The 24,740-nt window shown below is 40.4% G+C and overlaps 1 protein-coding gene and 1 long non-coding RNA gene across 4 annotated transcripts in view; one reads left to right on the plus strand and one right to left on the minus strand.

Annotated features, from left to right (window-relative positions):
* LOC309337678 overlaps positions 1–9,493 on the minus strand; it is a 200,759-nt gene extending 191,266 nt beyond the window's left edge. For 2 of the 3 annotated variants that reach the window (XR_014154474.1, XR_014154475.1), the window contains exons 1-2: positions 8,686–9,493; positions 5,113–5,209 (exon numbers count right to left, since the gene is read on the minus strand). This is a non-coding gene — a long non-coding RNA (uncharacterized lncRNA). Of the gene's footprint in view, positions 1–3; positions 2,120–2,827; positions 5,210–8,685 lie in introns of those variants that run through there. The other variant, XR_014154476.1, reaches the window with a different exon arrangement.
* Positions 1–11,144, plus strand: part of MTHFD1L (methylenetetrahydrofolate dehydrogenase (NADP+ dependent) 1 like) — a 103,107-nt gene extending 91,963 nt beyond the window's left edge. Inside the window, exons 27-28 of the mRNA XM_081854333.1 lie at positions 5,152–5,259; positions 9,519–11,144. Of these exons, the coding sequence (XP_081710459.1) occupies positions 5,152–5,241 (90 nt within the window). The 3' untranslated portion in view covers positions 5,242–5,259; positions 9,519–11,144. The remainder of the gene's footprint in view (positions 1–5,151; positions 5,260–9,518) is intronic.
* Positions 11,145–24,740: the final 13,596 nt, after the last annotated feature.

Consider the following 24,740-nt stretch of genomic DNA (forward strand, 5'->3'; position numbering starts at 1 on the left):
TAACACAGTGGTTTCACTTCACCCCCTGAGGATTACTCCATTGTCTCTCAAGTCAGATGGGTGCCAAAAACTCTTTGGATACCCCTGTGAGGAGATGAGGGGAGTGCTGTTTCTGTTTAACTGACTGGGGAGCAGAATTTCAGGCATTAACTTGTCTTAGTCACCCAGTAAGTCCAAAACTAAGTTGAGATTTCAACAGAGATCTTGGAAGAATATGTTCTATACAGTGGCTGGGATTACACAGGCGCTTGTTTCCTCCTTTGGCTGTTCTAGTAAAACAATTTTATTTGGGTGCTTAGCAGAAAACATAGTAAAATAATATTTTATTAGAAAAGCAGTTAGGGGACTAATGCTAAATATGAACATTTGTATTCAGGAATTGTTACTTCAGGGAACAATTAGTTTGCTTCACATTAACAGGCCTAATAAATGAGTTTTCCTGTCATTAGCGTGTTACTAACAGATGTGCAGTGACAGATGAAAAGTGTCCCCAACTGTGTTCTAATCCCAGAATTTGGCTCAAAACAGGCACTGCTAAATTCTTATACAAACTGCTTAATTTCAAGATGGAGACTCCGATTTCCTACATATAAGTTACTTCTATTTCTTACCCATCCTTCACCATAATGTCCCAGGGTGTGTTATAACAATTTAAAAATATATTAAAAACATAACAGATTACAATAAAGAAAATAGGGTATATGAAGCATCTCTTAACTTTATTTGGCACAAAGTATTTTGTGCTTTTCAGATGTTACTATGCTTGTAAAATTAATGCATAGCTTGATTGTGGTGGCTCCTGAATCTCACTTGTGCCCAGCCTACTACTTGAGAAACATCATAGTAACTATTTATTTAGATATTTACATCTCTTTGTATGAAATTGATTTTTATAAAGTATCTCTGAACAAATACCTGGATAGGAAGGGTGGGGTTTTGATAGCATTTTTTCCCCTGTATCCATGATTCATGGCTAATCTGGTTCCTGTGGTGATGGTTTTAGTACCTTCTTACCTTTGGCTAAAAATGTCGTCAAATCCAAGCAGAACTTCAGAAAAGTGCATTATTAATCTCCCCTCACCCCAACTGCTTAAAATTGTGATTAATGGCTTTCATAAACCCATGTATTTGTTTTGAGGTACTAAATGTATACAGCGAGATTATGTTTTTAAAGAATTGTTTAGGTATTATCAATTCTTTTAGGCAAAGAATGTTGCCTGAAAGCCTGAAATTATTAGAGTTCTTAAAATCTTGACTCTTTTCCAAGGCAGCCCCATCTTGCCTGCCCCAAACATCTGTTTTTTCAATCTGAGGTTTTGGGATTTTGTTTTTATATTTTTGTAGGAAAGGGAGCTTTGTGAGGATTGCCTATGACAACCAATTCCATCTTGAATAAAGCTTTAGTATATATGCCCTTTGTTTCTTTGAGCCAAACTATACTACTAAAGCCTAATTAAATTATACCCCTCTCACATAATTTTTCTCCTTTTATTTAAGCATTAACCATTTCCCAGTCGTACTGAGTACAACAAGGAGTGCTGACGTTTATTATGGGAACACGATACCTCAAATCTATTGGGCCATTTTAAGTTACTGATTAAAGTCCCAGGACTATTGGGGGGAAAGATGCTTATTTGCAGAGTATGTGTACTGTGTAGTTCACTGTGCAGAAGTTGTTGTGCACCTAGTCGTTTGAGAATGTTTCCATTTTTCAAAAGGTAAAATAAAAACCTGCTCTTCTGTTAATTGTGGCTGAAATTTGTTCAATGTAGGTGGGGTTGGCTGAAGCTTCAGAATATCAGGTGGACCTTCTGTGTTCACCAAATTCTTTATTCTTCTCCACAAGTGATTCTGCAACAAAACGTTGCAGTGTGTGGAGCTGTCCAGGGTTCCAGCTAGCCATGTCTTCTTTCAGGATACTTCTTTCTATTCCATTCATCCTCTCTCCCCTCCCTCCCTCCTATTTCTACGTCTGCCTACAAGTCAGACAGCATCCCATGCCCACTAAGCAACTGTGGTCTCATTGAGCTATTCTTGTGACGCCCCTTCCTTCTGTGTTTTCTATTAAAATATTCCCGTACTTTTGCAAAGCTTGGAGTTCTCCCAAGCCTGCTGATACCTTTGTTAGTTAGTTAGTTAGTTTGATTTATTACAGCCATTGGCCCATATCGAAAACAATACATCAAAATTTATCCATAAACAATACAATTTAAACAGTTCCAAGTTAAAACACCCATATAAAACCAATTTTACTTCAATTAAGTAAACACTATACACAATAAGCTCCCTCTATGTAAACCGCAATTCAAATCCCTCAGATTTTGGGGGATATGCGTCTTAGTTCTGGCACTTATTGATGGTTCTTAAGTTTAGCTAAGCTGTCAGAGTCATACAGTGATCTATTTCTCCTCTTTTGAAATAAGACATTAATCAGGTATCTAGCGACTGCAAGGGATCTACTTGTGTCTTCGTCGTTTAATAAGTATATTATTTGGGCTTCCTGAGGTCTGTCAGCAATTCTCGATAAATATGGGGCCAGAAACTTGGACCATGAAGCCGAATGTAATGGACAACAGAAGATTATATGATATAACGATTCTATAGGTCCGCTTTTACAGTCACAGAGGAGTGAGATCTGTCCATTGGAGAGTCTGTTACCCAACACATTTGATGGGAAAACATTGAATCTAGCCTTTATAAAGGCATACCTGTGCATCACCACAGATAAGGTAGTTAAATAAGATGGAAGTTTCATTGGTGGTGTTAAGCCAAGGTTTATCGGCGAACAGGTGCCACCACCTGTCGCAATATTAAATCCTGCTGATACCTTCTTCTTGTGTGTGAATGGTTTCTCCCCTGCACCCTGTATGTCACCCCTGTGTGTCATCATAATGCCAGGAGCAGTGTTTTCCTTTGCTGGCATGGCTTAATTTTAAACTGAAGGTAAAGGAAGCAAGGTTTGCAACTGCTGGTGGTGACTGGCAGCAACTTCCAACCTGAGACCCTTTGCCTGCACAGTGTGAAATTGAACCATGCTGCTGAAGGAAGTGTTTCCCTGCGGGGGGCTGGCTCTAAGCACCGTTCAGCTGACTGGCATTTACAGTCAGCCCTGCTTAGGGAAGATTGGCTGCTCTACAGCGTTCCCGATCTCTATGGGACTGCTGATCAGCGCTAAGAACATGTCTAACTTTGCCAAGGCGCAATCAGCAGAGCACCCTTTAAAGCTCCCAACTATTCCTTTGCAACCACGTTTTTACCTGTTTTCATTATATGTGTCAACAGGTGTGAGGCAGGTGGCCATGGTTTGTTGGAGAGACGACTTGGCGGCCAACTAAGGAGCCCTGAAACTGGACAATGAATACATATGAGCAGTGCCTGCAGAAAGCTCTTAACTAAGAACCAAATAAATGGGAGCTCTGCAGTTAAGATTTTTTAAATGATAAATTGCCACTGCTGATTGGAAAGGGGCAACAGTGCTGAGGGAAGGAGGTGATTATTGATCTGTGTAACCCACTTTGCTGAGATGTTGTAAAAGCAAATGTATTGGCTTTGGCTTTGGTTTAGAGATGATTGTGGCACAAAACCTGCACTTTGAAATGCTTTAAACTTTTCATTTAGACACAAAAATCAGAGGGGAAATTTGACAGAATCTTTTATTCTGGAATAACCTAATAAGAAATAGATTTAACTTCAACTAATAACTAGCAAACAACAAAGTATCATTAGTTTTAACAAAACAATGGCATACTATTAATTTGAGAATTGAACCGTAAACATATTAAGCACACTTTTCAGAAAGCATGCTTAAGCTGGCAGCTTCGGTTTTAAGGGAAATTAGCTGCATGGCATCCAAATACAAATTGAAGCACTGCACACATGCTCTAAATGTGTATCTCTGGAGGATCCTAGTGGTGCTCCCACTTTTGTCAAAAAAAGAAATCCTTTATGTTTAGTGAAAGCAGACATTTTAAGAGATTACGCTTGGCAAGCTGTTCTAAATTGGCAGTGGTTCTCTTTAATTCTGTATTAATCTAGTTTTTAGTAAGGGATTTTGAATTCTGCCAGTGACAGCTTGTGCACTGAGAGAAAGGGTCTTGTTTCCCATCATTATGATCTTAGAATGGAGCTAAAAGACTTTCTTAGCAAATGTATTGTCCCAACCCTATAGGACTGACATAACAGGAATAAAGGGAAGGAAAACTTGCAGGAAAAATTCGTAGAAAGGAAAGAGAAGTACTTAACCCCCTTAAGCACACATACACACACAGACATAATTTCCTGCAAATGTCTCCCAGGGGACTTGTTTCCTCCAGCTGGGCTACCTTCCTGTTTTAGAGCTTATGGGGATGGGATAAAATGGGGAGGGTATTTGCAGGGGAAGCTGGGAAGGGTTAAGCATTCCTCTCATTCAGCATAATTTTAAATGTAGGAACATCTGCAGAATTTGTGTTGAGCCTTCATATAGTTTACTTTTTCTTTTTGCTGACACACAAATTAATCTAAACCATTTTGCACTATCAGGGCCAAAATTAGTTTCAACTAATTATAAAATATTGTACAACATTATTGTTACTTGTGTAATGAGTTAACTTATTATTTATGGAAGGTTATTTCTGTTTACAGAACAATTGTTTGATGTTGAAAATGCTGTTGTGTGCCTATAACCTCTATGTGAGCATTAAATAACATCTAGGTATTGATAACTCATTTTCAAACGTGTCTTGGCTAGAGGAGCCTAATACAGAATGCAGGCCTCTCCGTTAGTAAAGCATTTATCTGAATGTCTTCTTTATTGTTAACTATCTACATTCCTACTTCCTTTGCCATATTCCTCCTGAAGAATGCACCATTTCCTAAAATTCTGCACCACAGGGTTTCACACAGTATAGCTTTTACTTTGCTTTTCCATAAGTTCTTGTACACATTTGTAAGCAATCTGAGGCATAAGTGAATCTGTTTAAAGTTTCTGAACCTGATTTAGCAAAAGGGATTGGAGTAACAGATGGCTTGATTCTTTTCATTTCAATGCATGTGAAATTATGAGCCCACGAAGAACAATATGGTCTTTCACTTCATCATGGGTGTATATGCACAGTGTGGTTATCAGCTTACAATTGCAGGACCGTAACTTCTAGTTCATTGTTCCCCTAGATGAGCACAATGCCAGGATTGCCGACAAGGCCTTGCTTCTATGACATTGACCTGGACCCTGAAACGGAACAAGTCAAGGGGTTGTTTTAATAAAACCACAAAAATAAGGTGAGTGGAAGTTCTTGTTAAGTATGAGTCCCTTTGGTGTTTGACAGTAGTAATGAGCTAAAGAGCTTTCAAATGGACTTTTAATGTTTCTTTTCTCACATCTTGTGGCTTTCATCTGTGTCATACCCAAATCTTTAATAAAATATATCAAGGATGTTTCATAGGAAATCACTTATGTTATTTATTTATTTAAATATGAATGTGATTATGTTTTACTGCTAATAGTTGTATGCTTTGGAATGTCAATCTAAATTCACTAAGTGCTTATCATTTCCTCCAATGCCCCATCAGTTTTGGTACAGTGGATGCTCATGTTGCGAACGTGATCCATGCGGGATGCATGTTCACAACCCGCAGCGTTCGCAACCCGTGTCTACACATGCGCGGGTTGCGATTTGGCACTTCTGCGCATGCGCAAAGCACAATTTAGCGCTTCGGTGCATGCGTGACCGCCGAAACCCAGAAGTAACTCGTTCCGGTACTTCCGGGTTTCGGCAGTTCACAACCTGAAAAAACGCAGCCTGAAGTGGCTGTAACCCGAGGTATGACTGTAGTTCTCATTTTCACCATGGGGTGGAGGAAGTGGGGAGGAAGAAACAGGATCCAGCGAAGTCCAGCGAACTGCATGACTCTATAAGTTAAGTCTACAGTTGAGAGCAGCTGAGACTTGGTTAGTCAGGGAGGGCCAGAAGAAATTAGCTTGCTGTGTCCCTCACCACATACAGTAAGTATCCCTAGAAGATGGGGAACTAAGGCTGAGGGAGTATGTTCCATCAAGTTAATTTCTGCACTATTGAGATATATATACTGCTCTCTATCCCAACCTTATCTAACCTCTTTGGGGAAGTTACAGATAGGTAGCCGTGTTGGTCTGCCATGGTCAAAACAAAATAAAAAAATTCCTTCCAGTAGCACCTTAAAGACCAACTGAGTTAGTTCTAGGTATGAGCTTTCGTGTGCATGCACACTTCTTCAGATACAGTAGTACAGATACAGTATCTGAAGAAGTGTGCATGCACACGAAAGCTCATACCTAGAACTAACTCAGTTGGTCTTTAAGGTGCTACTGGAAGGAATTTTTTTCTCTTTGGGGAAGATAGCTCAGATAGAGCTTCGTGTTGTGCTTGAATAAGGCCCAAGGTTTAATATCCCGCATTCCAAGGAGTCAGCTGGGAAGGGGAACCTGGAGAGCCTATCCCATTTCCTGACAGCATCACACAGCTCTTCCTGTCCTTAGTACCTACACAGATTTCTTTGAGTTAGGCTGATATTCCACTTCATTCACCAGACTTTGAGTTCAGTTTGTGACATCTTGCACATCAGCATTTAAAACATTCCATAATATGGCAACAATTCAGATATCGGCTAAAGGAAATCTTATAGGTGACATCCAATTCATTGTAAACTGGATTTTTTTGTAAACCACTTACAGTTTATGGATGGATAAGCACTATATAAATGCTGCTAAATAAAAATAAACAAATAAAACATTATGCTTGGTCCAGCTTCTCTTACAGGAATATCAAAAGCCCTTTTGTGTAACCTTCTGCGCCCAGGCTTTATGAAGTGCATTTTGCAATTATACTTTTTGTTCCCATTTCAAGTACAAAAAGTACTGCCTGAATTTTCCAGAGAATTCCAGCAAGTATTGAATAAACAAGTTTATGCCTTCCTTGCAAATGCACCGTGGATTATTTTAAGACTCCAGGGACGTAGTCGCATCCTATTAAAGTCAATTGCAAAACAACCATTGATTTTAATTACTCTGAATTGCACACAAAGTGCTTAAGCGTTTGGAAAGCAGTTAAGACCTCAGCTACTTGGGATCACCCAGTCCTACATTCCTGAAATATGCTTGGACTTTGATGAACACAGGGGGAAAGGAATTCTACAACTATAGAGCCACTGTTCAGACCACATCTCTACAGACATTGTGGTCATAAACTCAGTGTACAGGTAAGCCCTATTCAGACACGATGCTGGCTGAATGCCAAGGCGACATTTTTCCACCTTCGCCGCATCAAGCAGTTGGTCCCTTACCTTTCCTGCCCCGACTTGGCCACAGTGATCCATGCGATGGTCATCTCCAGGCTTGACTACTGTAATTCGCTCTATGCGGGGCTGCCCTTGAAGCTGTCCCAGAAACTCCAGCGGGTACAGAATGCTGCAGCGAGGCTCCTCACGGGGTCTCTGCCATGGGAGCATATTCACCCAGTGCTTTTCAAGCTGCACTGGCTCCCGGTGGAGTACAGGGTCAGATTTAAGGTGCTGCTTTTGACCTTTAAAGCCCTTCACGGCCTAGGACCCTCGTACCTACGGGACCGCCTCTCCCGGTATGCCCCACGGAGAGCCTCAAGGTCCATAAACAGCAACACCCTAGTGGTCCCGGGCCCTAAGGAAGTTAGATTGGCTTCAACCAGAGCCAGGGCCTTTTCAACTCTGGCCCCGGCCTGGTGGAACGCTCTGTCTCCTGAGACCAGAGCCCTGCAGGATCTGATTTCTTTCCGCAGGGCCTGTAAGACAGAGTTGTTCCGCCTGGCCTTTGGCTTGGAGCCAATTTGATTCCCTCCCTCCCTCTCTCTCTCTCTCTCTCTTTTTTTTCTTTTCCTTCTCCTCCTGCGATGAGGCTACATTTTAATATTTTAATGTTCCATTATTTTAATGTATTTTATTTTTGTTTTTAAGTTGTAATCATTCATCTTGTTTTTATTATTGTTTGTAAGCCGCTCTGAGCCCGGCCTTGGCTGGGGAGGGCGGGGTATAAATAAAAAATTATTATTATTATTATTATTATTATTATACATGCCTCCATGTGCAAAGGAGCACACACCCCCCCAACCCTCATTTTAGACTTGGTCCTCTAACTTGTGGAAGGTGACAGGGAGTGATGCTGGGTGGGAGTGGAGTGTAATGCACTTGTCCTCACTTATGAGTATGGGTGTATATGCAAGCAGCATACTCAGATAAGACTATAGCAAGCATCAGGTTTAAGAGATGCCAATGGGATGTAAGAGAAGAGGCAGTCACTCCAACAGCAACTAGGACATGAAGGGTGGATCATAACCAGCACTTTGATCATAAACCCAGAAGGTAATGCTGGAAACATTGGTGCTTTCAGCATTTCTCCTCCCCCCACAAAGTAAAGGATCAGCTTGTGATGATCTGCACCAATGTGAAGCTTGCAGACCATCATAATAGGCACCTCTTCAGAGTGCAGTACTATTTTCAAGCCTTGAAGTTACAAAATGATAGCTAATGCATCTATAGCTGATAAAAGAAACCACTGACACTATGCGCAGAATTGCCAAGGGGGGGGGTGGAAAACACAATTTTCATGGCCTACAGCTGAAATGGGGAACCTCTGCTTCACGAGTCTCCTAACCCAACCTCTTTCATTTTCCCCAAGCCATATCCCTTCTCCCTCACCTCCTACTTGCTTGACCTGCAGAGAGCTCACAATGGAGAGAGATGCTCGCTTGGTGATCTCTTCCCTTCTACATTTCTTCGCTGTGCTCCTTTCTCAGAACACAGCAAGGAAGCCAAGCTAGGAAAGGAAACAGTGTGTGTGAATGGGCTTTAGTCTCACCTACTTCAGGCTTTGGCACCACCCACTGCATATGGCCCTCAACCACTTTCCCATGAATGAATACAGTCCTCAGGGGTGAAAAAAAATCTCTACCCTGGCCTGCAGGGTAGTAGCATGTTGGCTGCAGTGAGCTGCTGCATGCCCTTTATTTCTGGCCACACTCACATAACACAACCTCAAATTCCAAGGATCAATGATGTGGAGTATTCCGGTCTCTACAGGAATTTATGAACAGAAAAAATATGTAGAATTGGACCTTAGCTGGTAATAATGCTTGTAATTATAATTCTCTGTAGCATTGATAATAGTTTAATTAAGTATTCTAATTAAGAAAAAGGCATTCGCAAACTTATTCTGTATGAGATTGGAGTAGTTGCACTGACATAAATCTGAAAGATGAGAATAATTTTTTCTTCACTGCTCTAACATACACAGACCTGTAGGATAATACATTAGGGATCTGTCTATATTAGGAGAAAGTACACTACACCATGTAGAACAGTTAAGTGTTTTGCTTTACTTACCCTCCAGGCAAAATAATTCAAGCACAGTAATGTTACAGATAATTTGCAGTCTGATATTCTTTTTTAAGAGAGAACCAAAAAAAGACATGTTTCTTCAAACAATGAAAAAAGGAATTCTTGAAATACTTAACTTTTTTCCTATTTTCCAGACTTCTGCAGCTTCCATGTTTTCCTGGAGTATGACAAGCATGAATTTGAAGAATGCCTATCATGTATCTCTGCAACAATATTGGAATACACCAAAGCAAATAAATATAATATTTCTTGAAACCTGTAATAAAAAAACCAAAGCAATTTTTTTTTAAAAAAAAGCAGTGCTAACTAATTTATTGTAAAGTGGCAGTGTTAAGGAATGTTTTTCAAGACATGCTATTGCCTGCATTCTAACTAGTGGGTGTAGGTAGTGGGAAATGATACAGAAATATCTTTTCCACTTTTTAAGATTTTGATTTATTATTTAAGATGCTTTACCTCACTTGGGTCAGCCTAGAAAATCAGCATTAAAAGAATAATGCTGTCTGGTGCAGTTTAATGCATTTTATGGGGTATATATGCAGCTTCTTGAATTCGGCAGCTGTAGCACCAAGCAAAATTATCTGGGAATGTCTGTGCTATCTTTCAGTGTTACCTACTGGGGTTGGGGGAAGCTAGGGTTTCAAATACAGGATCTCTCTTTTCATAAAATAGCCCAGGAATTTTACAGAAATTGAAAATAAGTGTTGTTGTTTTCCCATGTGGCCAAACAGCTGTGAAATGTTCATAACTTCATGTATCTCACTGTTATTGGTCTTTGCAAATGAGTTCACGTTTCTGGCTTACTGCTTTGTACTCTCCTCAGTATACCAAATGTCAACAAGCTTTCTTTCTTTTTACAGTCAATAGAAGTAAATCTTTATGTGCAGGCCTGCAACTTTCATTTTTAAAAAAATGTACATAGGTTCAGTACAGTATTGGGTTTCTGAAAGAAGCTTTGCCCTTATTTGGATAGTACTTTAACATAACTGTACTGCATTATAGTGTTAGGTTAACAGGAGGAACCAAAATACTATTGTCTATTGAATGATGTATTTGCTGCTGCTTCTAGTCAGCAGTTGGCACTGTCCGTCAAGTATCCAGTGCTGTGTAAGTAGGGTACCTCTCATTCTCTCTTTCCTACTGTGCCCCCCAAAACCTCTCTTGAGGAACCAGGGACACTTAGGGGGGAAACTGGAAAGTGGAGCAAGGCAGTGCAGTAGAGGGAAGAACTGGAGAATGAGAGCTTGCAAAAGTAGCTTTTGCAAGCTACCTGAGTCAGATTTTAAGCAGTTCTCCCATCCTAGGCCTTTCCTTGGTGATGTGCTTAGGAAGTTGCAGTGAAAAGGAAGGTTTGGGAAGCCTCCTTGCAGGAGCAGACATCTAGCACTGGATTAAATACCACAATACCTTAGTTTGGATGTTACAAATTTGGTGCCCTTTCAGAAATCTAAAATGCATTGACGTGAAGTTTATGCTGACAGATTGTTAATAGAACACACTATTTTGACAGATAATTTGGCAATATTGTTTCTCAAAATCATTTCTCATGACTATTATTGGTGTGAGTGATAGCATGCACAGTATTTCCCTTCCAACATCTATGGCATATTGAAAACAGTTTGATTGCATTAACTCCAGGCAGGCACCGCAGTCTTCCCTTCATTCAGAGGCTTATCAACAATCCATCCCACACAATTGTCTGAAATCTGGTAAACATATGACAAGTGCCCGAAAATAAACTCAATTTTAATCCTCAGAAATTGCATCACTGAGTTTCTGGATACTGGAAGTCCATTCATTTTGTCAATTATATGATTTGGTTAGAACAGTGCTTTTGAAGAAAAAGATGGTTCATTTTCTAGACCCCTGTAATACAGAACTGGGTGGAGCAGAGGGACTTAATACTAAAAGGTGCTAATTGCTTTGTCTGCTGGTCACACATAAGAAACTACTGTTTCTACCTTCAGATAAATTTCATGCTGTCAATGATGTGGTAGGCAAATCTACTTGACGATTTGAGGGTATCCTTAGGATGGTGAAAGCATGTTAATAACAGAATGCACAACCCTGTCAAGATAGTCTACTAAATCTTCACCTGTTCCTTCGGAGAACTCTGAGCTTTAAGAGCTACAGAGCAGGATTAAGGGCATCCAAGTTTAAATCTGCTTGAAGAAAATGATAAAACTCCTCCTTCTGTTTACAATGTGGCTGTGTGCAAAGCTTTTGGAAGGAAAGCAACAGAAGTAAAGCACTGTAACAGCAGCTAAGACATAGGACTTGCTCAAAAAGTGCCAATTGGGTTCAAACTGGCACTTTTTGTAGAACTTGTTTCTCCTTTGTCAGTGTGAGATTCTTGAACCTATCAGTCCATATTCCATCCTTTTTCACCTCAATTCCAAGCAATTCCAAGGCTTCTCAGATTGCCTTGCCTAAAGTGTTGAAATCTTAATTTTTTACTTGTGGTTTGAGGAGCATTTTATTATAAGGCAATGTGGTGTGGTGGTGAGAGTTGAATTTCACCTAGGAGACTAGTGCTCAAATCTGCAACTCTCTCTTGAAGCTCACTGGGTATCCTTAGGGCAGTTGCTGTCTCATAACCTAACCAACTTACAGAGTTGTTGTAAAGATAAAATGGTGAGGGGGGGGGGAACCATGTACACTACCTTAAGCTCTGAGGAAAAGTGGGATATAAATGTCATAATAAATGCTTCTGCAAACTTGGTGGGAGTTGGTGGATTAAAAGGGGTGAGGCACACCACTTGTTTATCCTAAGAGGCTCTAGAGTTAGAATGTAAGCATCCTACAAAATTAAAATTCTCAAGGTTTCATAAACAGAATTCATTAAGAAACCACTTAGAACTACCAACACACCATGATGCACTGGTCCAAACGCTATCCTTGATTTCCAGATTTTTACTGCAATATCTTTGTTGCCTGGCTGACAGCTCTTTCTCCTGGATATGTGTGCTCCGCTCCCCACCTTTTAGAAAAATAAGCTGACTTATAGGCAACATAAAGTGGAAAAGCAGACTATCCATTTAGAAACATTTGGTGACAAGAAAATGGCTGTTGGGATGTAGCTGGACAATTGTACATTGTTGGTTTGCAACCAATTTGTTTATGTAACAAATCAGTTACATTCAAATATTTCTACAAGTGTGGTCAAAATTGCAACTCCCAGATCAGTAATCCAAACTGCAGTGCATTATATATACACATTATTATGTGTGCGAGTTAATGTACATTTGCTGGAGTGTTTTTCATGCAAAAGCTCAAATATTTATTCCCAAAGTAAACCTTTTCATTCAAAAAGTTTAAAGGACATTTGGAAGACGTTAGCTTGCATAAGCTGTCATACAATAAAGGGCTTGGCAGAAAAAGTAGAATCACTCTGAGAGTTAAAAAGCATGGGGAAAGGGAATCGTGTGCAATATGAGCATAAAACAAAATGTTCATGAATAAAATTTATAGGAACTCTCTCTCTCTCTCTCTCTCTAAATATATATATTGCTGTATGCAAACCACAACAATTAGTATTTAATAGTTTCCTTTTGAATTTCCAACTTTTCTACTGCTTTTGCTATGTCTTGCAGACCATTTAAAGTAGACCAAGGGTTCCCAAATTGTGGTCCATGGGAAGCCAGTGGTCCACAAGCTACATTCAGGTGGACAATGGCATGTCTGTGAATTTGTGTTTGAAGACAGGAGGTGGTACAGCTGTGCATTAAATGTTCATATTGATTTTTAACTATTTTTTTGCATTCTATATCTTATATTGTATTTCAGTTTAAATTCTATCCAACTAAGTTCCTCTCAGAGGAACTCTTTGACATGAATGAACTTAGTCATGTCTATCAACTTCATTGGGTCTACTCTGTGTAGGACTAGCACTGGATACCTAAGAAATAAAAGAAGAAGCAATAACATACAAGTTAATAGCCCTACAGCATCTAGCACAGTGTGTTACAATTGCTACAACAAGCAGAAAAATCACTGAATGATCCATCAAGATCCTTGGTAATTTTCAAGTGGTTCATGAAGAAAAAGGCTTCGGAACCACTGCAGTAGACCATCTCTGTACAGATCAACTCCCCTAAACAAAAAAATCCTAATATAGCAGTTGTTAACTCTGGGATAGGGATCATTAGATCTGAGAGTGAAGTCAAACCGCTGCGCCTCCCGGGGCGCAAGCCTGGGCAATGTGTATGGAGGTCCTGGGCTGCCCAGATGACAAGATGCCCCCCTCTTGGTCTCACTGATGTGAAACAAAGGAAAGCAGAGTAATATGTTTGGCACCAGCTTGGCTGCAGGAATTGCTGGAAAGAGAAATACAAGGCTCCATCCAACCGCTCAATCCTGTCCATCCCTAACTCACAGAGGAGTACACAGGGGCATAAAATTAGTATAGTATAAGGAGGGTGGGTATAGGAGTGGTTGCAATCTTTTTTCTTGATGAAAAGCAGTGTACCAAATGCTTGAATAAAATTAAAAATTGCATAAACGCCCCACTAAAAATGGCCTGGCAAGGACACATGAGTTCCCAGAATGTATGACATACTGAGATGGTACAGGAAGAAGCGGGGTGGGTAGTGGAGAGAGAATCGGCCAGCTCAAGCCACTAATATCATATAGTAAGCTTTTCACTCATTTTACCTGGTCCTAGTGGAAGATTTTCTGTGGACACAACAGCATGACTGTGTTACCATGCAAATACAGTGGTGCCTCGCAAGACGAAAAGAATCCGTTCCGCGAGTCTCTTCGTCTAGCGGTTTTTTCGTCTTGCGAAGCAAGCCCATTGACGGCTTAGCGGATTAGCGCTATTAGCGGCTTTTAGCGGCTTATCGGCTTAGCGGATAAGCAGATAAGTGGCTTAGAAAAAGGGGGGGAGGAAAAAACCCCCGCAGGAACTCGCAAGACATTTTCGTCTTGCGAAGCAAGCCCATAGGAAATTCGTTTTGCGAAGCACCTCCAAAACGGAAAACTCTTTCGTCTAGCGAGTTTTCCGTCTTGCGAGGCATTCGTCTTGCAGGGCACCACTGTACCTTTCAAATCTGGTTTTGCAATGAATCAATCTTCTGAATCTTAGAAAGCTGTAAGTCAGACTTCAGAAGCTCAAGATATTCAATTAATCTCTCACTACTTTATTTAAACACCAGTCCAGTTGCATAAATGTACTCCAGCCTCAATTTACAAATGGTTGGCTGCTGATATATATCTCTAAATGTTTCTCTTTCTTCCTGAACCAGACACTGGCATTTGTCAGATACATTTACACATGGGTCATTCTATATGTCTCTGCAGAAACCTTGAAGCTAAGCCAGAACCCTGAAGCTGTCATTAATGCAAAACCAACAAAAATGATAAATTGTTTGTTCACAGATAGCTGTAGCTGAGCAGATGTGCTTATATTTTGCTTAGTAGTTGATTAATATGAAAGAAAGTTAAATTCTTTGTGTGTGTGAATTTGATTTTTTGTTTGCAATTCTTTAGGAAGCACCACAAAGCTAGTAACTTATTTTAAATCACTACAGCTCTTTCGGGAGGAAGAGGGGATGTACTTTTATTGAATAAATAACAAAATTCTCCTAAGTATTTATCACACCTCCTAATTCTTTTGTTTAAAAATCTAGATAAACTCATCAGTTACCAGAAAGCCAACCAATTACACACATCTTACCTGAGAAAGGCAGAGAAATCACTGAAAAGTGAACAGCAAATTTTGAAAGCTCACAGGCGCATATTCAGTCTTTCTAAAGTTATATTCTATGAAGTACAGTGGTACCTAGGGTTACAGACACTTAAGGTTACATACGTTTCAGGTTACAGACTCCACTAACCCAGAAATAGTACCTCGGATTAAGAACTTTGCTTCAGGATGAGAACAGAAATCGTGCTCCGAAGGCGCGGGGGCAGCGGGAGGCTCCATTAGCTAAAGTGGTGCTTCAGGTTAAGAACAGTTTCAGGTTAAGAACGGACCTCCAGAACCAACTGAGTTATTAACCCAAGGTACCACTGTAGTACTATACATACAAAACAGGTTTGTGCAGATTTATTACCTCAGTGGGGACTAGGTCCTTGAATGCTAGAATATTAGATAAAGCTAAGTGACTTCTGAATGATTTTACTGCAGGGGACCCCTGCCCAAACTGAATTGAATATTCACTCCATTTATACATTTCAACCAGTTGCAGAAATGAAATGCAGTTATAACCCTTGAAGTAGGTGACAGAGGATGCATCCCCCCCCAGTTGTTTTTACTTTCCTTTTCTAATACACAAAAGGCAATAAAAACAATGAAGAGATCAAAGCAAGAAAGAGAATGGAAGGAAGGATACAAGAAGAGAGCAGTAGTATTCCAAAAACAGCAGCAAAATTCCAGACAGTTGCCCTTCATATTATCCAAGAATGTTTTCCTAAAATAATCTTCTCTTAGAAGATTGCCTGCTGCCAATCATGTTCCTTTACTTACATGTATTCAGTAAATGGATGGTAAACTTTAGAAACGTTGTCCTTCATTTTCAGATTGTGTAGGGTATATTTTGTGTTTTCCCCCCAATAAAGCAATGGTCTAGATCTGGAGGTACCAATAGTCTTGCTTCTCCTGAGGCTGACTTGCAGTGTTTGACACTGGGGCTATGTTCCTAATCCCACTTTACTCAGAAGAAAGCTCTATTGAATTCTATGGGGCTTCCTCCTAAGTAAGTGGGATTAGGAACATAGATGGTTAGGCTTTCATTGTCATTTGCTGTGCTCTTAAACAAACATCTGTGTCACTACATAAAGTCAATAGTGTCAAAAGGGCTTCCTAACTTTCAAATATGAACACCAAAATTAAGCTCAGCTGGCTGTAGTACAAGTCTGTACATAATGGATGAACATGCCAACATCACTGTGTACCCTATATGTTTACTTAAATGCAGGGATGAATAGCAGGTTTTCCCAAACCACATCATGGTCTATCACTTCAAATGCTGAGTTCTCCCCATTTGAAGCAAACTGTTCTTTCCAGTCTTTCCACCCCTACCTTCTCATGCACTCAGGAATCAGAAAATGCAGGGCACATACTCGTGATACCACACAGCTGATTTATGAAATTGGGAGTCAGACTGGATAAATCTAATTTGGCAACCAAGATTGTTTTCCAGGAAAATCCTATTTTTTGTGCATAAATAAACCCAAGCTTCAGATGATATTATGCAAACAACTGCACTTTGGATCTACTGACCTTTTCTTGCGAGGAATCTTATTCGGAATAAGAAAATTTCCCTTTTAAAAAAGGGAAACATTGACAGCTATGGCCAGGATTTTTGTCGGGGGGCAGGCCTTTTGATGGGGAGGGGGGCAGAACCTCAGTTTGCTATGTATTTTTTATTGATTGTGGGGGCTGCCCGCCTTGGCAATGCCCATGACATTATTCAAATCATACCATTTTGAAGCAGAAGGCAAAAGCCATGTAATTGCATTCATTAAAAAGGTGCTCTGCCCTCCTGTTTACAAATTTGAGTTTAATTCCTATTTAACTAAAACTTAAGAGAAGCTAAAGATGTGCTTATTGACTGATAGAATATGTAGTAGTTCCATGCAGGTTAGGCAACACGAAGGGCTTGTGAGTAATTATTAACCCTTTCAAACAATATGTTGGGTGATGAAAAAATTAGGCAGGTGCCACAATTAAGCAAATCATGTGTATGATTTGTATGAATGCAGATCTCAATGAGCTCCTGAACAGGTGCCAAGATACAGTGCTGGGACTGATGGCAGAGAAATTGATCCAGTTAAGAGGAGCAACTAGTATTCAGAGTCATACTGTCTCCAGCAAAATCTTCCATGGATTTTCTTTCAATATGATGGCTACCACTTCATCCAGTAGCAGCTGGTGAGGCTGCATGGGCGCAGAGACTGTGCTGCATTCTTGCAGTGGCAGACCCAATCCAGTGCTGTGAGCTCCCTACTGCTTTGCCCACCCTTTTCCCTCTCTGTAATCAGCACTTAGAACTGTCAGGAGTTCCACTGGTTGCTAGTACTCACTAATGACTGCATCAGGTGGGAACAAATGCCATAGTTTCACAATGTGCTGTGTGAAGAAGTACCTTATTTTGTCTCTCCTGGATCTTCTGACATTCAGCTTCAGTGGACGGCTCTTAGTTCTGCTGTTATGAAAGAGGGAGAAAAACTTTTCGCCATCCTCTTTCTCAACACTGTGCATTTTAAACAACTCTATTGTGTCTCCTCTTACTCACTTTTCCTCAAAACTGAAGAAAACACAAAACCTGTAACCTTTCCTCATAGGAGTGTTGCTCCACTCCCTTGATGATTTTGGTTGCCTTTTTCTGATCATTTTTTCAGCTCTACAATAACTTTTGGAAGTGTGGTGACCAAAACTCTACACAGCATTTCAAAGGTGGCCATACCATGGATTTGTATAATGACACTATGAAACTGATAGTTTTATTTTCAATCCCTTTCCTAAAGACCCCATCTAGCTTGGTACATCATTTTCACAGCTGCCATACACTGAGTCAACTTCTTCATTGATTCTTTCCTGGTCACTTTCCTGGTCTGTCACTGCCGGTTCAGACATCATGAGTGCATATGTGAAATTAGGGTTTTTTGCACCAATATGCATATTTTCCCACTTGCTTACATTGAATTGGGTTTCCCATTTTATTGCCCATTTATTCTTGCTTGCTGCTTCCTATTTCTTAATCAGTAACTGATACATAAGATGACCTTTCTTCTCAAACATTCTAAAAGATAGGACAACATGCAAACTAGCTCTTTTGTTCTCTGTTCTATATATAACTGTAAAGCAGTCTGCCTCCCAGGGTAAAAATGACTTCCTGTATATTAAGAGCTCCTCTGCTAATATAATACTGTGGGCTTTGCATTATTCCTTCTGAGAATCAGCCTTAGACTCAGGTAACAGCGGTGGCAGCAGGAGAGTTCAGATGGCCTGTGCTGATTAATTACAACTGTATACTTAATCTGTAATCAACAGATCAACCAATTAATCACTGACTAATTGATAAATGGCTTCAACTGTAATTTTAACTTAACTCACATTTCCCCACCAATTTGGTAGTAAATAAGAACAGGTCATAACTTTTCCCACAGAACGTTAGATTACTGTATTAATAAATGTAATCCATACATTCTGTTTTCACTCATATATAGAAATCAAAATCAGATGTTTACTTGCTAATAGTTTATAGCTGCAAGATTCTGTGTTGTAGCACTGAGGTTGCAGATGTTTTCCCCGATCCAGCAAGAGGAGTGTGCAACAAATGAAAATTGGACTTGGTTGAATGTTATGGATGCTAGTGTGCATGCAGGTAGGCATTTGAATCACTATCTGAAACCACTATTTGTGCCCAACACAGCTTACTGGAACTGTATTGGTGCCTCTGAGTTTGCATATATTTTATGTATTTGTTTATTACATAAGCACACATTTTTATCCAACCTTAAGGCCTTTATCCAACTTTTATCTTCACAAAAATCTATTTACAATCTTTATTGTTTAAGAAGGTCACAGTTCCATTAAAAAAAAGTAAAGCTAAAGAATGTTTATTGTAGAATATCTGATGCTGTTAGTTAAAGCTAACTGGATGGCAACCCTGAGTTGAGTTCTGAATACTGAATGCCTAAGTGTTTTCCTGGGAAAAAAGGCCAGGTATTTATGTGGAGAAAATTGGGATAATTATACACACAGTGGTCCCTTGGTTCTCAAACTTAATCCATTCCGGAAGTCCGTTCCAAAACCAAGGCGCACTTTCCCATAGAAAGTAATGCAAAATGGATTAATCTGTTCCAGACTTTTAAAAACAACCCCTAAAACAGCAATTTAACATGAATTTTACTATCTAACAAGACCATTGATCCACAAAATGAAAGCAATAATCAATGTTCTGTACTATAACAGTACTGCAGATGATAAAAATTACAATTATTTTTTTTCCTTACCTGCACTGATGATAGTCATTGTTTGGATGGCGGGCTTCTATCCATTTCCGCAATCACACAATCACACAATCAATCAATCAAAAAATGAAAACAAGCCACAGACACAAAAATGAAAAAACCACACAAAAACGCAAAAAATAAATAAATAAAAATTAACGCAGTAGCAAGAAGATGATCAGAATCCCCCTTCGGATCTTGAAATATGGGTCCCCTCAATAAAATTTAAAATTCGGCTTTGTAATTCGGAATTTATGTGATGTGATTTGATTTGATTGGCCAGTTAATAAAAATTATTTTAAAAAAAAGAAACGCAAAAAAATAGCAAAAACTTAAGCACCAAATATCACCTCAGAACAGTGCAATCAGAAACGGAAGGCTTTAATTATGATGGGGGCAGGGCTTAAATTTGCTGCTTAAGGGTAAAAGGAGAGGGTGAAAGCCTTCATTACGATGGGGGAGACACTTCAGTTTGCCGCTTAAGGGTAAAAACGGGACGAAAAAAGCCTTATTTACGATGGGGACTTAAATTTGCTGCTTCAGGGTAAAATGAGAGGGGGAAAGCCTTAATTACTATGTGGGGGACTCAAATTTGCTGCGCAACAGTAAAAGCAGCAGTTCAGGAGCACGTTCGGCTTCTGGGGCAAAGTTTGAAAACTGGAACACCTACTTCCGGGTTTGCAGCGTTTGGGTTCCAAGTTCTTTGGGAACTAAGCTGTTGGAAAACTGAGGTACCACTGTAGTAAGCTTCCCTGGACTGACTCAGCCCAATGTTCTGCTTAGATGTGTCAGATAATTAAAAAACCCAAAATGGTGGATGATTAGCTAAGTCTGCCCTGTGCACATTTATTTGGAAGTAAGTCTCACTAAATTTCTTAATATTTATTAAGACTAGAATCTTAATGTGGTTCATCTTAAGCTTAAACCAAAATTTGATTGAAATCAAAAGAGTAAGCTATTTCCATGAGGTCTGGTAACATTCTCCATCAAAGCTTTTTCTTTTAAATTCACATATAGTCACGTATTTAAAAATGCATCTCTCTATGTGAAATGTCTTTTTAAACTTGAGAAAAATTCTTTTGAACAGAAGCGTAGTATAAATTATATTTGTCCAGTATAACTGGTTTGTATTCCAGTTGATTAAGCAGTTAAGAAAAATAATTATAGAGATTATAATTGTTTCTAGAAAATATCCTTAATGAACTCTCCTCTGTGCTTTTGTTCAGCAACCTGCAGCATAAAAAATCCAACTCTTAAAGCTAAAAAATAATCAAATATGTGCAGTACGTGACCTGCTTAAAGAACAACATTGTTTGAGGAAGCTGAAGGGACACGTCTGTGTTTGCTTTTCCGTTACCACAGTTCAGCAATTTCTTACTAGTCTATCTCCATGTAGAAAAATGCCATATGTGAAGCAACCTATAGTTTTAGAGATCTCCACTCTTCATTTATAAGTAACCAAGAAAGCATGCCCAAACTGAAATAACTGGAAGATCTGAGTATGAAATTAAAAATGAAAGGCGTGCATTTCATCATTCATGTATTGAAGAGATAAATTTTATGATGCTTTTACTTTAGCTGAGAGAAAAGTCTTGTCAAGTAAAAAAATTAAAAAATCAGGAATCCTTGGGAACTCCCCCCCCCCCAATGTATATAGAGCACCAAGCAGATGAGCAGTCAAAAATTACAAAGCTTCAATGTCATTACTGAAACCTGCACTGAGAACCTGAAAGCTATTTAATTCCTAGTGTCTTCTGGTAGAGCTTTTTTCCAAACTGGGTTGGCCTTTTCCTGTCATCCCTGTTTTGGGGAACATTTTGGGAATTCTGAGAAGGTGTCAGGGGCACCAGTCAGAAAATAGCTGCCACCAGGGTTGTGTACTAACACAAAATAGCTGCCACCTCTAAAAGAGCTTAGGGACGAGGGAGTGTGTTGTGAGCAGCCAAAAAGCCTCCTGAGCGAGGGGAGCAGGGAGGGAGATGGCAGGCGTTTCCAGCTCTTTCCCATCTGGGAAATGTGCCCCCCTTTAACCCCTTCCCTGAATCTCCCCGGAGCAGCTGCAGTGCTACAACATAATACCGGGATGTATGGGGGTGGGGGAATCCTCAGCGAGCCCCACTGACCACAGGATACACTCCAAAGCAACTACTCTATTCCAAACTTAAAAATGGAAAGCGTAATGCTGGTGGTCAGCAAAAGAGGTTTAAAGACTCTCTCAAGGCAAATCTTTAAAAATGTAGTATAAACACTGGCATTTGGGAAACACTGGCCTGTGAGCTCTCCAGTTGGAAAACAGCCTTTACCAAAGGTGTCCTGGACTTTGAAGATGCTCGAACTCAGGACGAAAGGGAGAAACGAGCTAAGAGGAAAGCATGTTTGGCAAACCCTCACCATGATCAACTCCCGCTCAGAAACCTATGTCCCCACTGTGGAAGGAGGTGTGGATCCAGAATTGGTCTCCACAGTCACTTACGGACCCACCGTTAAGACCTGTTGTGTTCATGGAAGACAATCTTACTTGGCTACAAGTGATTGCAAAAGTAGAAAGAAAGAAGACACTCAAAGAAGGTGTGGAAAGCACATTAAGTGGGGATGTTGCAAGCAGTTGAAGGCAAAGGTGGGGCAGGGGTGAGGGTTGCAAAGAGGGAGGGGGGCCTTAGTCCTCCAGTGGGCAACTGACCTGGGGTTGGGCTCTGCTTCCCAGGGAAGCAGGAAAGTGCAATCCAAAGGCAGCGCTGAGGGCACTGCAGAAGTGCCGTGTGGAAATGTGCGTGCAATGGTGCAGCGTTTGTGGGGGAGGGAACCAAAGGAGGATTTGCTTCGGCAAGAGAGAGTTGAGGGGTAATGAAGGAGAACCCCCCACAGCCCACTTTGCCTCTGTGTGATCTGTGCTGTCTACTTGCACAGTGTGGCCCAAAGTGCTGCAGGATCACCAGTGCAGCACCCCCTTTAAAAACCTCCCATCCCCCCAGCTCAGAACTGAAAGGTGCAGCCTTCTGAGTGGCGTAGGAACATGCAGCCCAGACTGCTCGTGCACACCGCTCTTTTGCACTGTCTACATGTTTAAAGGTAAAGGTACCCCTGACAATTAAGTCCAGTCACAAACAACTCTGGGGTTGTGGCGCTCATCTCGCTTTAAAGGCCGAGGGAGCCGGCGTTTGTCTGCTTCCACAGACAGTTTTTCCAGGTCATGTGGCCAGCATGACTAAGCCGCTTCTGGTGAAACCGGAGCAGCGCACGGAAACGCCGTTTACCTTCTCGCCGGAGTGGTACCTATTTATCTACTTGCACTGCTTGCTTTCAAACTGCTAGGTTGTCAGGAGCTGGGACCGAGCAACGGGAGCTCACCCCGTCATGGGGATTTGAACCGCCAACCTTTCAATCAGCAAGCCCAAGCGGCACAGTGGTTTAACCCACAGCGCCACCCGCATCTCGCTGTCTACATGTTTAGTAAAATAAAATCACCTGTTACACTTCTGCAGTCACTGCTGATTTGTTGTTGTTGTTGTTGTTTTGGGGGGGAGTGAGGGTCACTGGTTTGTTAGGTGTGGTGAAGTTTTAGTGGGATGCCAAATGCTGGGGTTCATAGTTAATTATCCTGTGGGGGCGTCTGTATGATCATATTCCTACTTCCATTTGCTCCTCGCCTGAGCACAACATAGCCATTCCCCCGCCGCCAGTGGCTCAAAATATGGAAGTGTACCTATTTCACTGATGGCTGAAGGTATATGTAATTTCAACAAACCAATTCTGAGGACCTATTCTTTCAAAATCTCAGTGCGTGGGGGATTACTTTGAAGACTGTAATCACAGTACTTAATGTTAGAGCTTCAAACAAAATGTGAGGACTTTTGCACATCAATCCTGCATGCAGCAACAAAAACCCACTTGTGAGGTATAACCCCCACCTGGAAGTGCCCTAGGTGTCTGTAGAATTAATTTACTAATGGCTTCCCTGGTACTCCGTGTCAAGCTTTGAACCAGGTTGCTGCATCTTTTTAGGACGTTTTCTGAAAACAACATGCCTGGGTTTTATAATGTGCGTGGTCGAGTACAGAGCTATTGGTCAAAAGATCTTCAATTTGTAGTAGCTATCCTGTGCTCTTGGGGGACCTCTTTTTTTTCTTGACCTGCTAGCTTTCAGATCAATAAAGACTGCAAATTCCTTGCCTTAGCAGAGAGTAATATAGGTCTATGCAAGCCTATTGAAGATAAAACAGTTTTTAAGGAGGAACAGTTTTTTGATGAGGAATGTTATCTGAAATCAGCTTTTGCTTATCTGCAACAGACAAGTCCAAACAACAATGTTTTTTAAATAGGGGTGAGGGTCAGGCAGGAAAATTTGTTTAGTACCTAGCAGAGAGTAATCTTATGAAGCCTGCACCACAGTTCTTGGAATTCACCTTATGATAGTTTCTACAGATGTGACTTTATCATGCCAGCTTGTGCTCCTCCAATGTTTTGTTTAACATCTAGGATTATGAAGAATTCTAGCTTGCTTTCTGTTTTGTTACATCTTGGTTGTTCCTGATAAAAAATACCTCTCTGGTGTGTATTTTGCCTTACTTCCTTTGTTACAGCCAAATAATATTTTGACACATATCAGCAGTTCTTAATATGGCTGTGCCAAATTTTCCTCTACAATGGGTTTTCTTGGGTCTCCAGCTGTTTTTGGACTACAACTCCCATCATCCCTAGCTAGCAGGACCAGTGGTCAGGGATGGTGGGAACTGTAGTCCAAAAACAGTTGGGTACCTGTACAAAAGCGAAACATTGGGAAGTTGAAAAGTATATCCAAAAATACCTCACTTGGCTTTTTTATTCAGAGTTGCTTCCTTCCCTGATCTGCAGCATTGATGGATATTTAAAGCAGAAACTTCTTTCTCGGGCAGTCACAACCAAGTAGAGGTCATGTAGCATGGTGATGATGTTACACTGTCATGCAACTATGCAACTACTGTAATCAGATTTGGCTGCATCACAATGTCAAAAACCCAATTCAGCTTGTGGGCAGGAAGCACTGCCCTCACTCTGAGTAGACCTCATGATATTGCCAAGTATTCAATCAGATTTGGTTATGTAAGAATGCCACAAAGCCAAACCAGAATGAAGCCCTTCTGAACAAGTGAGCATTTTCACCCTGTGAACAGGTCTTCCCAAATAATCGCTTAAAAGGTCCACTTCACACAGTAATATTTAAAAATGGAAATCCATTTTTGGTTCAGTTTTAATTTTAACTGGAGATGGGGGAAATAATCTCTCTCTCTATATATAAATTGAGTTAATATTGTTAAATAATCGCGGCATATTCTTTACCCTTTGAATCTGGAGTTGAGTACAACAGACCTCAGTATTTTCGAACCAGTTACTTCAAGATTCATGCATGAGGACCCATT

This window comes from Podarcis erhardii, assembly GCF_964252035.2.
Source record: "Podarcis erhardii genome assembly, chromosome: 3".
NCBI lineage: Eukaryota > Metazoa > Chordata > Lepidosauria > Squamata > Lacertidae > Podarcis > Podarcis erhardii.